This window comes from Anomalospiza imberbis, chromosome 6 (genome assembly GCF_031753505.1).
Source record: "Anomalospiza imberbis isolate Cuckoo-Finch-1a 21T00152 chromosome 6, ASM3175350v1, whole genome shotgun sequence".
NCBI lineage: Eukaryota > Metazoa > Chordata > Aves > Passeriformes > Viduidae > Anomalospiza > Anomalospiza imberbis.
In genome coordinates, this window is record NC_089686.1 from 38,438,672 (window position 1) to 38,454,396 (window position 15,725).

Genomic DNA, 15,725 nt, shown 5'->3' on the forward strand with positions numbered 1-15,725 from the left:
TCAGGGTGATGCCATTCCAAGTGTGCTGGGAAGTATGAGCAAGGGATGAGCTGGGGACACGATGCACACCAACAGACCTCACTCTTCTCCCTGTCAGCCCCCAGGCACCTGCATCAGGACCAGTTAATGTGGAACATGTTGTGGGATGGGCTGTGCCTGTGAGATGATTCCCCTCCAGCCTTTGGCATTTGTTTTTCTCTAGCCTGTCCGCCTGTCCCAGCAGGGGATCCTGGAGATCAGACAGAGCTGGAGTGGGGCAGAAGTTATGTGAGTGCTTGTGTTCAGTGAGCTCTTGGGAATTATCTTGACACCATGTTTATATCCTTTGATGAATAAGTGGAAGCAAGGAAGGGGTGCCTGCCTTTTGGTTCTTACTATATGGACCCACACAGAACAGGGCAGCAGGGAGGCAATGCCACAAGATGCACTTCTGTTATCAGAGTACAAGCTGCTGCAAGGAGCCCTGCAGCTCCTGGGTTATGATACAGTAGCCAACAGCTCCTCTGTGAGGCATAAACTGGCCCTCCTATGCTTTAATCCATGGAATAATTTTCAGGCTGCAACTTGCTGTGCATTGGAGCACTGTCAGCAGCCCTCTTGCTGCTCATATCCTGCATTCTTGCTACACACAGAAAGATAAAAGGGATTGTTTCAGTTTCACCGCAGCAGGAGCACTGAGCCACCTTCCTGGCCCCATGCCCAGCCTGAGCCTGCTTCTCAGCCTCACACAGGCTTCTCCTCAATTGCATTTACCTTTCTATTTACACAGAATCACAGAAGATGCTGAGTTGGAAGGGACCCATGAGGATCATCAAGTCCAACTCCTGGCCCTGCACAGGATCATCCCCACAAGTCACACTCTTTGTCCAAGTGTATTGTCCAAACCTCTTGAACTCTGTCAGGCTTGGTGCTGACACCTTTTCCCTGGGGAGCCTGTTCCAGTGCCCAACCACCCTCTGGGTGAAAAACCTTTTCTTAATATCCAATCTAAACCTCCCCAGACACAGCTTCAGGCCATCCCCTTGGGTCCTGTCACTGGTCACCAGAGAGAAGAGATCATGTCTGCCCCTCCTCTTCCCCTCATGAAGAAGTTGCAGACTGCAATGAGGTCTCCCTTCAGTTTCCTCATCTCCAGGCTGAACAGACCAACTGACTTCAGCCACTCCTCATACAGCTTCCCCTCCAGGCTCTTCAACTTCCTTGTAGCCCTCCTTTGGACACTTTCTAATAGTTTCATGTCTTTCTTATATTGTGGCACCCAAAACTGCACACAGGGCTCAGCTTTACTGAAATCCCAAAAGATTACATCAACTTGCTTCCCTTGATCAACCAGGTGGGTTTTCTTGTCATAAAAGGAAATCAGCTTTGATAAGCAGGACTTTCCTCTGATGAAGCCCTCTGGCTGTGGCCAGTGACTGCATTATCATTCAGTTGTCTTTCAGTATCTTCCAGAATAATCTTCTCCATAACTTTACCAGGCCCTGATGTGAGATTGACAGGCCTGTAATTTCTGGAGTTCTTCTTCTTGCTCTTCTTGAAAATCAGGATAACATTCGCCAGCTCCCAGTCAGCTCAGACCTCTCTGGATTCCCAAGACTACTCAAAAAACATTGAGAGGTTTTGTGATGGCATCAGCAGCTCATTGAGGCTTCTTGGATGAATCCTATCAGACCCCATAGATTGGTAGGGATCCAGCTGGAGCAGCAGATCCTGCACAATTTCAGGATCAGCTGGGAGGTGATCATTCTCACAGTCATGGTCCTCCAGCTCAGGGTTCTGAGACCCACTTCGACCCTTCATCTGTGTTAAAGACGGAGGCAAAGAATGCATTAAACACAGCTGGACATCCAGATGCAGCTCCTGCCTGTGAGAGGCCTCACTTGCTTTCCTGCTGCTCCAAGAAGTTTGGGAGGTCAGGGTTCCTTGCCCCATTTCCTCCCATCCATTCATGAGTGCTGGACTCCTGTGGGTCTTTCAATCTTCTTATTAATATTCTGGATATCAGAATGTTCAGCATCACATCAACAGGAGCCAGAGGTTAAAAAGCACCAATATAATGTCATGAAAATTCTCCTGTGCCGCCAACTGGAACAGCAGGGGAGCAGGCAGCTGGAGAGAACTTAGCTGTCAGCCTCCATTCTGCCCTGGGTTCCTCTGACCAGGACTTTTTACTGACTTGGGGTAGTGCCTACTCAGTACCAAAATCCCAAGCTACAGGGAGGTTGAGGATTTCAGCTTATTAGTTTTAGAAGACACAGTTCCAGTTTGATCCCCTGTGCCCCATGGCAGCTCCTGTCCTCCCTAATTGTTCACAGGTCCTTCAGGTGCAACAGAACTGGGTGCTGGCTTTAAAGCATCCACTCCTGCATTTGCAGCATGGTCTTTATGCTATACTTATTCATTTAATAATAGCCAAGCCCCAGTGTATTCCCAGCCAAGCTTGACCTAAATTCAACAGCAAGGTTTATTCTGCAGCTTGAATTGCAGCGGATGGGAGAGTCTGCAGCAGCTGGAGGAAAAAAAAAACAAACCTTGAAAGGGAGAAACTTGAATTGAATTAAATCTGAATCAAATCACAGCCATCTCCTCTGTGTTTCTTTAACTGGAAGCTCAAATTCCATTTATTGTTCCCAGCTCCATCATTTTTAGTTTCCAATGTGATGCAGGATTTGCGATCTCAAATGGCTGTAATTGTTATGCAGGGAAATTTTGACTGCTGTGGCTGCTAGAAATTGAGCAAGGGCTGTGGTGTAGTTTGGATGATGGTTTACCAGGTTCAGAGTCAGCCCTGGGAGAAGGTTACTGTGCCTCTGTGAGACATTATGGTTTGTTCTTTCATCACCTGTGGAATGTATTCACTGGGCTGATTTATTTTGTGTTACTGCTGTGACATTCAGGCATAAAGGGCATAAAGAGGTATCTTCAAAAAATTCTGTTCTCGGGGAAAAAGAAATTATTCAGGGCTTAATAATGGCAAGATAAACAGGTCTTACTCACGTGCCTTTAACCACTTTAACCCCAGGAGGGTTAGAGCAATGATATGCTTAATCCTGGCCTGCTTGGCCAACTCTTAACTTCGTTAGTCGGCTCCCTGGAGGAGGAACAAAGCTGCTCACGTATGTACAGCTCTAAGCTATTGGCTGTGCTCCAGAAAACGGTCCTCTCTGCTGCTGGAGAAGGATGCTCACCAAAGCTTTGCTCGTGCTCATTCAAACACAACCCCTTAAGAAATTAATGCTCAACAGGTCCCACCTGAAATGTGCAGAGAAAGGAAAATGCCACTCTTACCTTAAGAGTGGCATGGGCACACTGTTGGCTTCAAGTGTGGGCAGGAGCCAGTGCTGGGATCTTTCTGCTAATGCCTTGTGCTCCTGAAGAAGCTCAGGCTCTGACACCCTCTTTAGCAAAGCCTTGGGTCCACCTCCACCATCTCAGCCAGCTCAGCAGTGCTGGAAGAGACTGGGAAGAGAGCTGGATGGAGTAGGATGAGGAGCGAGATGCCTCGGCTGGCCCTCCTTAAAAATACATCAGAACAAACCAAACACCTGAGGCAGCCAGGCAGTTTTCAGAGCCCAGTAAGGGGCAGGCACTCTGCCCAATTGGCCAGCAAAGCAGATGCACATCTTACCTGAAAAGCCAACTTCAGCCCAACTGCAGAGAACGAAGTCAAAGCAGAGAAAAAGCAGAGCCACCCTTTGGCTTCTCCACCTGACCTAGCCTTAAAAACTCAATTTGAAGGTGGCATTAGGGAAGTAAGACATCGTTTATCAGGAGTGACAGATACAATCTATAAATTAGCATGCTCAACCTGGGAGTCAGGAGGCAGAGATATCTATCACTTCCTCCCCAGCAGGCTGATACAGGCACACAAATTTGGCCAGTTCCCCAGAGCATCATCTGGTCTCCAGCAGACCTGACAACCCAGAAGTGCTGGGGAGGCAAGTGGGGATATTATGTAGGAGACACCTGGAGAAGAATGCAGATCCTGACTCCACCCCACCCTGTTCTCCGTGACCTGGGGACAGATGGACCCCCAGCAGAATGGGGTTCACATTTCAGTCCAAAGGCACACTACATTTTTAAACACACTGTCCAAGGCATCTGCAATAGGATGAGTTGCAAAGTGGCTGCAGTCCATTAGAGAAAGCTGGCTATTTTAAGATACTTCTACATAGCTTGCATTCAAAAGAAAGGATAATCTATGGGGTTTTAGCCCAGCCCTGGAATGTTCTGGGTGGCTTTTGGTGAGGCCTAGCATGACTTTGCTGTAAAAGACACACAAACAAGGACATTCACAACATTGTCATGAGGCACTTGTCTCACTGAATCCCTTTTTTACATAGAACCAGGGAAGCTGGCCCAAATGCTGGTAATGGGTTCATCAGGATGCCCCAGCACAGCCTCACTCCCACCCCAGGTACCTGGGTCTGTGAATCAGCCAGTCCCTGTGGGGAGGAATGGCTGTTGGGGTGGCTGAAGGGACCACTCCCTCCAAGGCACATGGAAATGAAATGATTAGGGGGCTCAGATGGTGCAGCCAGGAAGACTGTTAAAGGCCTCGTAAATAAGAGCCCGTGTAGACAGCAGGTACTGTGAGGCTTTATAGGGCTGTAAAACACCCTGAGCTGCCACGAAGGCTGGAAGGGTTGGGTAGGAAATCTAATTTCAAAGGATTTAAAGCAGGTGAGAGAGATATAAATGTATGTTTTTAATAGTAATTAATGCTGCCATTCAGTAGCACTTAAGCACTGGGTTTGGAGAGCTTCCAAGGGCTTGCCTCATAAATCACAGCCCACTATCTGCCTGCCCTGCTCCTAGGGGGCTGGGCTACTACTCCCTCACCTGACCTGGCCTTGGCAGTGGGGGCATTTCTAGCTGCAGGCAGAGAGCTCAGCATCGCCGCATCCAGGCTGCTCCCGAGCCATGGCAAGCAGAGCCATCCCTAGGCACCCTTTCGAAACGGGGGTCACCCTGGGATGCTGTCCACCTTCCCTCAACGTTATCCCCTCTTCTTCAGAGACAGAGGGCCAAAGGAGCATCTTCTTCACGTGTTATTTTTTTGGTTTTGGTTTTGGTTTTTTTTTTTTTTTGTTTGTTTTGTTTTTTGTTTTTTTGCTATGGGTTGCCAGTTTTCACCCTGCCTTGTAGTCATTTCTGCTGCGCAGGCAGTCAGGTCCCAGCCAGCTCCTGCCTGGCATGAGTGGAAAGCAGAGGCTGCTGCAGCCCACAGGGATGAGGTGGATAGTGGGGGGTGCCCGGGAAACATTCAGGAACTGGGCAATGTATATAATCAGTGCTGTTTTGTGTCATGCTGTGATTTCTAATTTGTCACCTGGGCCTTTAAGGCTTGATTCCATACCGTTCTTGGGTTCTGACAGAAGCTAGCATGGGCAGCTGGAGATGTGCCCAATGCCTTAGCATCCCCATGCACCCCAGAAAGCAGTCTGCACCTGCACCCCAGTCCAGCCCCAGGCTTGTCCCAATCCCGCCTGGGAAGGCTCCAACCGTGTGCCAGCCCTGCCCTCTAGTGTCACTTCTGCCACAGCCGCTCCTTGTAATGCAGCTCGTTCCCCCAGCACCGCTGGTACAGATGTGCAGTCGGGACTTCGGTGTGACTGTTTCAAACAGAGCTTGGCTTTCACGCCAGGGGAGCAGGAAAGGGGAAGGATCGAGGCTCAGATATTTGCCAGATGATGATGTTGCAATTTGGGGCGGAAGGAACTTGCTAGCTTTACCTCCAGTCTCTGCCCATGGTCAAAGCAGGTACCCACCATTTCAAAATTCTGAGGAAGCCAGGAGGGGACAAGACAACCAGAAAAAACCTTCATTAACTCTTTCTGATGCACTTCCACTTATGCACAGTGAGACTATCCCGGCTGGGGATACAGCATGTCCCAGATGCAGAGAGTCTGAGCTGTGAGTAATTTTATTGGCTGATGGGACACCTGCACTGCTTCCAAAAATAGCTCAGATTTGCAAAGCTGAGGGCTGCTTTGATGTGGTAGAGCCCTTGTAGAGGCCCTGTTGCCTCTCTACAGAGCTGAGTCAGCATGAATGCTCCAGGGACCTGGCACCAGACGTCCAGAGATGGAAGAGCCTAGGCAGTGCTGGTTTTGATCCAGCTTCAAAGCTAGTTTGGATCCAGATGGGAGACTGCCCCTTCTGGGCTGAGCTCCAGCAGATTCTGTTTGAGTGCCCCATGTTCTAGGGTCCAGGAAGGTGTCTGAGCTCGGTGCAGCTGGATCCAAGCACTTTCCAGCTAGTGTCACCAGGCTGCTGGAGGACAGCATGTGGGGGAGGCACCAAAGCATCTTCGCAGCAGCTGTCTGGGCCAAGAAAACTGGCACAGAACCACAGCTAAAAAATCCACCTAGATCAAAAATGTTCCAATTCCGCAGTGACACCAAGCCTCCTCTGCACTAGACTCCCCTGGAATTCAATGTTTTTCCACAATGAAACTGCAGCAACATCTATTATCCTGCTACAGCAGCAGGAGGGCTACAGCAGTAAAACTCTGCCAAGGCCATTTCTCCTACAGACCGGGGGAGTCTGGAAAGAAGCTGTATTGTAATGGGAAACACCGGTGCTAAAAACAGGTGTTGTTTGAGGACAATACTAAGAGATTACTCAATTGTCTCCTCTGATTCATGTTTACTACCCTAGCAGACAGAGACCTGATTCAGCTAATCTGATCTGATAAATCTTAGATTTTGCATTGGCCTTCTTTTCCTGTATTGATTATCAGCAAATACTAAATAACGGTATGACAGCTGGGACCTGTTGTTACCAGGCAATATCTGCAGTTCAAACTTGAAACCTCAAGCTCAAGCTAATTTTAATGAGATACACAGCAAACCAGAGGAATCACCAGTAGATCCAGTAAAGTAATACCCCTGTCACAATAAAGTAGTACTCCTGTCACAGATGAACCCTCCTGGGTTGTTGGTCCCTGCTTGGACACCATTGTGGCACCACCTCTTGTACATATTCTGAGCATACTCACACACACATGCATATTTACAGATATAAATATACTTATATGCTTTATATGTGTGTGTATTGATACATGTATGAATCTAGATTGATATCTTAACTTGTATGCTCCATACTTTATAAATGTCAGCATCAAGGATGCATTAACTGGAAATCAGATACCTATGCTTGTAAGGAATAATAAATTCTTAAATACACTGGAATGACCTCTCTGCTGAGAGGATTTCTTCCCATGTCCCATTCTAGGTAGTGGAATGAGTCCTGTTTCTAAGCCCAAACCCAGAAACAAAACTGGCAATGTTTTCTGCTGCATTGTTTGCTCTTCTACATGACTTACAGAGGGCCTAGTCCTACAATAACACACTGGTCAATATGTCCAGGTCTCTTGTGTGGCCAGGAAATGCAATCTGTGTTGTCTCACCACCAGGTTTGACGTACACCCCAAAGCCCATTGCTGTTTTATAAGCCAGGCTGCTGGCTATCAGCTGATTTGCATGCTTTCAAGTAGGTCACCTAATTTTAGTGGGAAGGGGAGAGCTCTCCCCTCAGAGGAGCAGCACCTCTCATAGTTAAAAAGGTTTCATGATCACATAGGAAAGAAGTAAATAAGATGCAGGAGTGTATGTATGTGTGTGTTCACACCAGCAGCAGGCAGGGCATCAGGTGTGCCAGACACCAGCAGTGCAGGCACTTCACAAGATATGGGAGCAAGGACACCACCAGCCAGATTTCCCTACATAAAGAACCTGTCAAAGCTTCTTATTTTCCAGCCTCAGACCTCTACTAGTGATAATTGCTTATTTTGTAAGCACTCAGGCAGCACTGAGCAGCACACTCCTAAGCCAGGAATAATCCTGTGCTGGCTCCTCACAATATGTGCTACCATGTTAATACACAACCAGGCAGCAGGGCAGGAAAATATTGAGGTTTCCTCTGCATACAGAAGTGAATCTTTGCTGCTGTAGCATAATAAACATGTTCTGTAATGAAGTTAAATTATTTCTCTTCTCCAAAAACAAGGCTAAAAGGTAACTTCATCTGCCCGTAACTGCTTGTTTGTAAAAGAGTCAGCAAAGCTGTAACAAGATCCATTGAACCAGGCAATGCCAAGCATGAAAAGGAGTGTGCATTATTTAGTGGGAAAGAACCAGCCATCAGAATAACATTGCTAGTGTCCTATTGAATTCAGTCTCTGAAATTATTTTTAATCAAAATTGATTTTTTTTTCCTCATAGAAAATCAAGTTTAATTCAAGTAAGCTTTAATTCAGGGAAGCCCAAGACTGATATTGTGCAAGTGGCCAAGCTACATTGTCTAAACCTACTTATTCCTACCTTTACTCTGAAATTTCTAAACCTACAACTTTAAACCACCTTCCCACCAAAGCAAAGCACCCTTGTGAAACAGGTAGGCATGCAGGACTATGGCAGAGTAATTCTGCTGGTCAGTTTTTGCACCTAGGAAAGCCTTTATTCAAAGCACTTGTCAAACCATTGCCATGCTGTAGACAAGTTCTGCCTAGGGAGACTGACCGGCACAACTATCACAGAACTACCTCATTATTCAAGGACTGGGTGACAAAGGACAAATCACTTTTATTTTGGAATAGACTGTCAGCACCAGGGAGTTATATTGGCAGAGGTGAGAGAGTTATTCTGGTTGGTTTTCCCATGCAGACGTGCCATCCATGTGTGATAGGGCTGTAGCACAATCCCCCAGGAGAAGCAACAAGGATTTTATTGATTGGGATATTTCAAACTTCTGCAGGCCAAAGCAATCTTCTGTGCACTAAATGAGTCAACAAGATGCAATGGGAGGGGGCTTCTGCCTTCTCCAACTCCCGTGTTTAATTTAGAGAAGGCACTTTGAACAATGCTAGCAAGTGGCAGAGAGAAGGAAAAAAAAATTATATCTGATTCCGAATCTGCCGGAGGCACTGTCATTCTTGCAACATTAGGGGTAGGAGAGGCCAAATTCCTTGAAATTCAAGCCAAATTATGTGATACTGAAGCCACAGGTATGTATAACAGGCCATGAAGACCAATGGAACCGAACGAGTGTCCCACACACAGACTACTTTCTTTTTTTTCTTGACTGACAACACTTAGGAGAGAAGTGCTGGGCCAGGCACTGGAAGAAGGTGGATGGATGGAACACAGGATATGAAGTAATGAGTAAATGCTATCTGCCTTCTAGCAGCGGGATCAAAGCATGGCTGAGCTACAGGGAACACCCACTGGTCATTTCAATGTCAATAACAATAACAATTTCAATAACAGCTTTCCCTGCCTTAATGCCAGCCCCTCTGCAGAGTCACAGTCTGCTGTTTCCATGGCAGGAGCTGCAGGCCTGCATCCAAGGGATGTCACACCCCCACGTGAGTTTGGGCAAGCACCATACATGGGGTGGCTCTCCCAGCTGTGTAGGCAGGGCGGGGAGGTGGGTGAGGTGAGCAGGCTAAACTCATTTGGGGTTATAAGGGCTCTACCAGGCACCTATCACCAGGTGCAGTGCTGAGAGATGTTGCTCAGAACACAACCCTGAACACTCCCTTACCCTGCAGGGCAGTTGGTTAGTCCAAAGCAAGCACACCAGCACCAGCTTTCTTTGTCCAGAGGGAACATGATTCCCATCAGAGCCCAGATGCTGCTTAGAAGGCAAGGGCTGTGAGGAAGGGCAGCATCATTTACTAAACCCACTAATGCACCTGGGACAAAAAAAATCAAGTGACTTCAGAGCTTTGAGAAAAGCATGTTATGCCTGAAACATTTTCCAGCCACACCAACTGGCCTAATTAAGTACTTTTCTCCCCAAAACCCCTACTATGCTTCCATCCTTCCCAACTCTAAGAGCAGCAAAGATTGCTATGGGGGCCAATTAATGCTGCTGGCTTTGCTTCCAAAATCCTCTTAATTATGCCCTGTGCAAATTGCTGGGCCCCAGGACATTGCAAACCAGGCACTTTGCAGCAGTCTCAGCTGAAATAAGCAAGAGTCACACTGACCAATGTTTGACAGAGCTCACTGCTGCCTCCCCCACCACATGGAATCTGGCATTAATTTTAATATATTTCATCCTGTCCAGCAGTTTGAATTCACAACATGCTAGAGTTTGTTATTGAAAGGCTTCTTTGTTATAAAGCACTATTAAGAGAACGTGGGATGTTTTGGCATGGGATTATGGGCAGATGGGTGTTTTATACCTGGAACGATAATGTGGGACTGTGGGATAACTGAGTTAGCATGAGAATGTGTGCAGCCTATCCTAACACCCAGGCTACATTGAAAGCAGTTAGCCCCTGTATTGCTTGCAATGTAGCAGGGTAGTGCACAAGTCAGCACAGGCTGTACCTCAGTATTGGAGAAGTAAATGGCATTGGCAGAGACATTCTCCTGGTGAGATATCAAAATTATTGATGCAGGAATGGGAACTAGGCAGCCGACTCTTGTCTGTGCTGCCCTTGCTTGCACATGTCACCATGCCTGCTTCATTTAGGTCGTATTGGGAAGGTTTTGTTTACCTCCACAAAAATGCAAACCTGTTTTCTGTACAGAAGGTTTAGGCAGCAGAGCATACTATGCTTTTGATGGGATGTGGGCAAAATTCATGCTGGCAAACATCTACATGTCCAACACGCAGATCCCACTTGCTCCAACCAGCACATGAAGGATGCTGACACAAGCCAGCAAAGCAGTGTTGTTCCTGACTCAAGGACCACTACCAGTCCCCTCCTGCCACCCACTGCCCAGCGATTACAGTGCTGGTCACCATTAGCATCCGTGAGCATGGCAGCCCCTCCCCAGCAGTCCCACAGCAAGGCCCTCCCTCCTGGCTGTGGAGGGTGCCCAAGGACCATCCTCAGGTTCTCGTTAAACTGGCCCCGTTGCTGTCTGCCCATTGTCCCAAAAGAGGTTCTTTCACACGGTGTGCAAGACACCAATCCACACACAGAGTTGAGGATTTATTTACAGTTCTGCACGGAAAGGGGTGGCAAATCCACAAGGCCAGCGTGACAGCTACTAAAACTTTTCACTATTCACACATTTTTGCAAACAAAGGCATTGTTTGCTATAGAACAAAGCTAATTCATTGGCTACAAGTTACCTAGATTTTTTGTTGATTAATATTCTATCTTCTATCGACAGGTGGTTTTCTCAATTCTCGTGGGTATTAGTCCACATGCTCAGTCTTTCTCTTCCTTTGGGTCAGTGGGTTTCCTGAGCTGGTGGTCAGTGAGTTGGTGGTTATAATCTCCCCCTGCTGGAATTACCTTTTACCCAGTCAGAGCTGATCTCAGTACAGTTGCTGAGTTGTCTTTATTAATTTCTTCCTTATCTTAGGGATCCTGCCAAATATCCTTAGGACCTGTAAATTCTACATTCTTTGTGTGCCCTGTCAGCTTGCCCCCCAAGCTTTGCTAACTTCCACCTGGGTCAGAGGTCGTTGAAACGTGTCGAGACCTAAACCTTAACAAGGCTATTCTGCCGACAAGTAATTTCTTTCTGACACCCGGGCATCACTTAGAGCTTGCTTGTTCGCTGCTCTGTGTTCCACGGATTAAACTTCCTTTCTTGTTGATTCGACCTGGAAGTATAAAAAGTTCAAATATCAAAGAGCATCCTTTCTTAAGAATTTTTAAATAAATTTCATATTCGCAACAGCCGCGCTGCCCCGGGGCGGAGCGGGCGGCGGGGGCCGGGCCGGGCCGGGCCTTCCCCCGACATGGCGCGGCGGCCGGGGCGGCACCGAGCGGCGCCCGCGGGGCGTGAATAAAGCACGGCGGGCGGGGCCGCGGCGCTCCGGGACGCGCGGGGCCGGCGGCGCAGGCGGGTGAGCGGGGCCGGCGGCGGGAGGAGGCGGGGGCAGGCGGCGGGGGCCGGCGGCCGTCGCCGGCGGCCGTCGCCGGCGGCCCGGCCCGCCATGAGCAGAGCGCAGCTGACGCGGACGGGGATCCTGCGGATGGCGCTGGGCGGCGGCGGCGCTGACCCGCTGCTGCCGGCGGAGGGCGGCGGGGGCCGGCGGGCGCCCTTCCTGCTGCGGGCGCTGCGCATCGCCGTGGTGGTCTGCCTCTACTGGTTCACCTCCATCGCCATGGTCTTCCTCAACAAGTACCTGCTGGACAGCCCCTCGCTGCGCCTCGACGCCCCTCTCTTCGTCACCTTCTTCCAGTGCGCCCTCACGGCCGCCCTCTGCCTGGGCCTCAGCCTGGGGGCGGCCTGCGGGCCCCCCTGCGCCGGCCTGCCCACCCTCCGCCTCGACCCCAAGGTGTCCCGCAGCGTCCTGCCCCTCTCCGCCGTCTTCATCGGCATGGTCACCTCCAACAACCTCTGCCTCAAGCATGTCGGCGTGGCCTTCTACAACGTGGGGCGCTCCCTCACCACCGTATTCAACGTGCTGCTCTCCTACCTCCTCCTCAAGCAGACCACCTCCCTCTATGCCCTTCTGGCCTGCGGAGTCATCATAGGTGAGGGGGAGCAGGAAGGGCTGCTCCCATCCGACAGCCAGCCCCGGAGAGATGGTGGTGGGGTGCCTTTCCCTTGGGAAGTCATCCCCACCTGCATGGCAGCTCCCTGGTGAGGTGGGGTAGCTCCGGGCTCGTGCCTTGATCTGTCTGTGGCAACCAAATTTGTATGTCTGGAGGATGTAGGTGACTCATTACAAGAAGAAATTGCTCTCATTTGACACAGCTCCCTTTTGCCTTCGAGCACTAAAACTTCTCTACCCTCTATTGAAGTTTAACTTACCTTACCTTTTTGTTTCTTCCCCCTGCACGGGCCATAAAATAGCAGGTGGCTTTCTCGATGTTCCCAAGTTCTTGTTGATTATTAACTTCAGTAACAGTAACATTTATGTCAGCACCACTGGGACCATACAATAGAGCCAGCCAATTGGTTTTTACAGTAGGCTGAATGCATGTGATAAAGGGTTAGCTGATCAAGCCAAGCGTAAAGCACCACCAGAAGATCTGGTTGCGTGGTTAGGATGTAGGGCAAGGCATTGAGTGGCTTAACAGGAATGCTTTTAAGTTGTCCATTCCAAAGACAAAATAATCCCAAAAGCTACCTTCCACTGAAGGGCCATTTAGATGCCAAGAATGGTGAACTGTTGATTTCAGTCTGGTTCCAGGTGTGCATGCATTCACTTAGTGTTAGATGGCCAGATGGAATCAGATGAAAATAAGAGAATCTCATCTCCATGGAAGAGGTGAACAGGAACAGAGCTACTGTATTTTCTACAAGTGATGTAAGCAATCGCCTTCAGCTAATCTTTTGTTCAGGCACTGTCCAGGAGTGTGGTGCCTGGCAGGGTTTCTCTAAGGTTCAGAGTCTGTCCTCCTGTCTCCATCTCCTTTCGCTGTGAGAGCATCGCATGTGTGCCTGTAGCAGCATAAATGAGCAGCCTCTGTGGCCTGGCACAAAGCCCCTCCTGTCGGTGCATGGAACCCATTTGTATCTGGGCTTAGTTTCAAGCCTGTTAGGTGCTTTGCAGGCAACTTCCCAGACAGCCTTCAACAAGAAGCAGCTAATGAAATTGTGGTGCAGTGCTCCTTCAGTAGCTCATCTCCCTTTTATGTTTTGCTTATGAGCTGGAATGGGAGAGGTCTCCGTCTCTGCCCTGGAGATGCAAAGCCTGTAGCTCCTGTTTTGGAGGTGGTTAGACAGTGCTTTGCCTATCAAAGTTTAACATGAAGATACTGCACACAGTTTCTGCCTTTTGATTTTTTTTAATCATGCTTAATATTACATCCATGTTTTTATTATCTTTCCATCTTCTTCTCTGACCTATATTTTCCTTCCTGTTAACAGCAGAAAAAAGTCTATAAAGTTGGGATTTTTCAAACTTTGAAGAATATTTTTTCTACCCATATGCCAATTTCCAGCGTTTTCAATTAAAAACAAAATGGTCTCCTGAAAATTACCTATATGCAGAGACTAGCTGGAATAGTAGTTTCTGAACTGCTGCCTGCTGAGTGTGGGAATTAGTCCTCTGAGGTTGAACTACCTGCACAGTAAATTTCCTGCACTCACAAAATAAGTCTTCCCAGTCATGGCATTTTGTGGGTTCACATAATAGAATGGGGGAGCCCTTAACCCAGTCTTTGTTGTTGTTCACTATAAAGTAAACAATGAATTTTTGACTGTATGTTTTGAGCCTTTCAGCAGTTGTTCAGATGATGCCTGATTTGTTTGGTTGCAGGTGGCTTCTGGCTGGGTGTTGACCAGGAAGGAGCAGAGGGTACTCTGTCATGGACAGGTATATTCTTTGGGATCTTAGCAAGCCTTTGTGTCTCTCTCAATGCCATCTACACCAAGAAAGTGCTGCCTGTGGTGGATGGTAGCATCTGGCGCCTGACCTTCTACAACAACGTCAACGCTTGCGTCCTGTTCTTCCCCCTTATGGTGCTGCTGGGCGAGTTCCGCACCCTCTACCACTTTGACAAGCTGGGGAGCCCCAGTTTTTGGGGCATGATGACTTTGGGGGGAGTGTTTGGCTTTGCCATTGGGTATGTGACTGGACTTCAGATTAAGTTCACTAGCCCACTCACCCACAACGTGTCTGGGACAGCCAAGGCCTGTGCGCAAACAGTGCTGGCTGTTATCTACTTTGAGGAGACAAAGAGCTTCTTGTGGTGGACGAGCAACTTGATGGTTCTGGGAGGCTCCTTTGCCTACACATGGGTGAAAGGGCTGGAAATGAGAAAGGTGCAAGAGGATCCTAATGTCAAAAGCGGTGAAAGAAATGACACTGGTGTGTAGGTGGCTCCTGCACCTCTATTTTTGGGCCGGGGGGGGATAACCTTTGGTGCTCCTTTCCTCATGGGGAGAAGAAGAGCAAGGAGCAGGAAAAAATGCACCTGCAAAGTGTATGGGGAACTGTGTCGGGAACCAGAGCCAAAGACCTGACTGGATCATGTTTTATCTCACCCTGTGTCAGTTGGGGAGAGCATGTGTTGTGAAGATCAACTGGGTTGGTTTTTTTTGTGATTGTTTTTTAAAATGGATGTTGTTATTTACCTAATCTGGGAAATTTGCATCTGGGGGGGGGGGTTGGGCTCATATCAGACAAAGACTGGAATGGGAGCTTTGTGTAGTCAGGGATCTAAAATTAACTGAATGAATGCAATCTGGAGTTATAAAATCCTGAACCTGCAGGTAAGGAAGAGGCAAGTAGCCAGACTGTTTGGGTTGGACTTCAGTAAACTGTTGTGCTGTATAAGGTTTTTGCAACAGCTGTTCTTCCTGTTGCCCCATTCAGTGCAGAGGATGGAAATTCTCTCCCTTCTGGCTATGTACAAGTCTAAGCAACAACACTGCTTCCAAAATGCCTTTCAAGAGTCAGTATCACATCCTTCTGAGGTTCTTTTCCTGTGTTGCTTTACACCTGGTTTCTCAATTTGAGGAAGTATGTTAAGATTCAGTAATTAAGGTTCTCATTCTCTCTGCACTGTATCCAGTGAGGGAGAGCATGCTCGTTCCAGTGACCTTTCTCATGGAGTGAACTTGGCCTCTGTGTCACTCAGTGACAGGCAGGAGTGGAAAAGTTACTCTGAAACACTTGCTGCTGTAGGGTGGGGATCCCCGCAACACTTCTCCTTACCCTCTTTGTAGGGGGTAGGTTTGTATTGAAAATGGTGTTGTTACCCATTCCCTTGTTTCAGGGGGTTTGTTCCATGTTAACTTTGTAGCTCCTCTAGTATTTGCAGTTTGCTTTTGATTTGTTCCTTTTAAATA

The 15,725-nt window shown here is 48.3% G+C and overlaps 1 protein-coding gene across 1 annotated transcript; it reads left to right on the forward strand.

Moving 5' to 3' along the window:
* The first annotated feature begins 11,853 nt into the window (after window positions 1-11,853).
* SLC35C1 (solute carrier family 35 member C1) lies at window positions 11,854-15,324 on the forward strand. Its single transcript, XM_068193505.1, has 2 exons — window positions 11,854-12,457; window positions 14,191-15,324. The coding sequence occupies exons 1-2, from the start codon at window positions 11,914-11,916 to the stop codon at window positions 14,748-14,750; spliced, it is 1,104 nt and encodes a 367-aa protein (XP_068049606.1). The 5' UTR covers window positions 11,854-11,913; the 3' UTR covers window positions 14,751-15,324.
* Window positions 15,325-15,725: the final 401 nt, after the last annotated feature.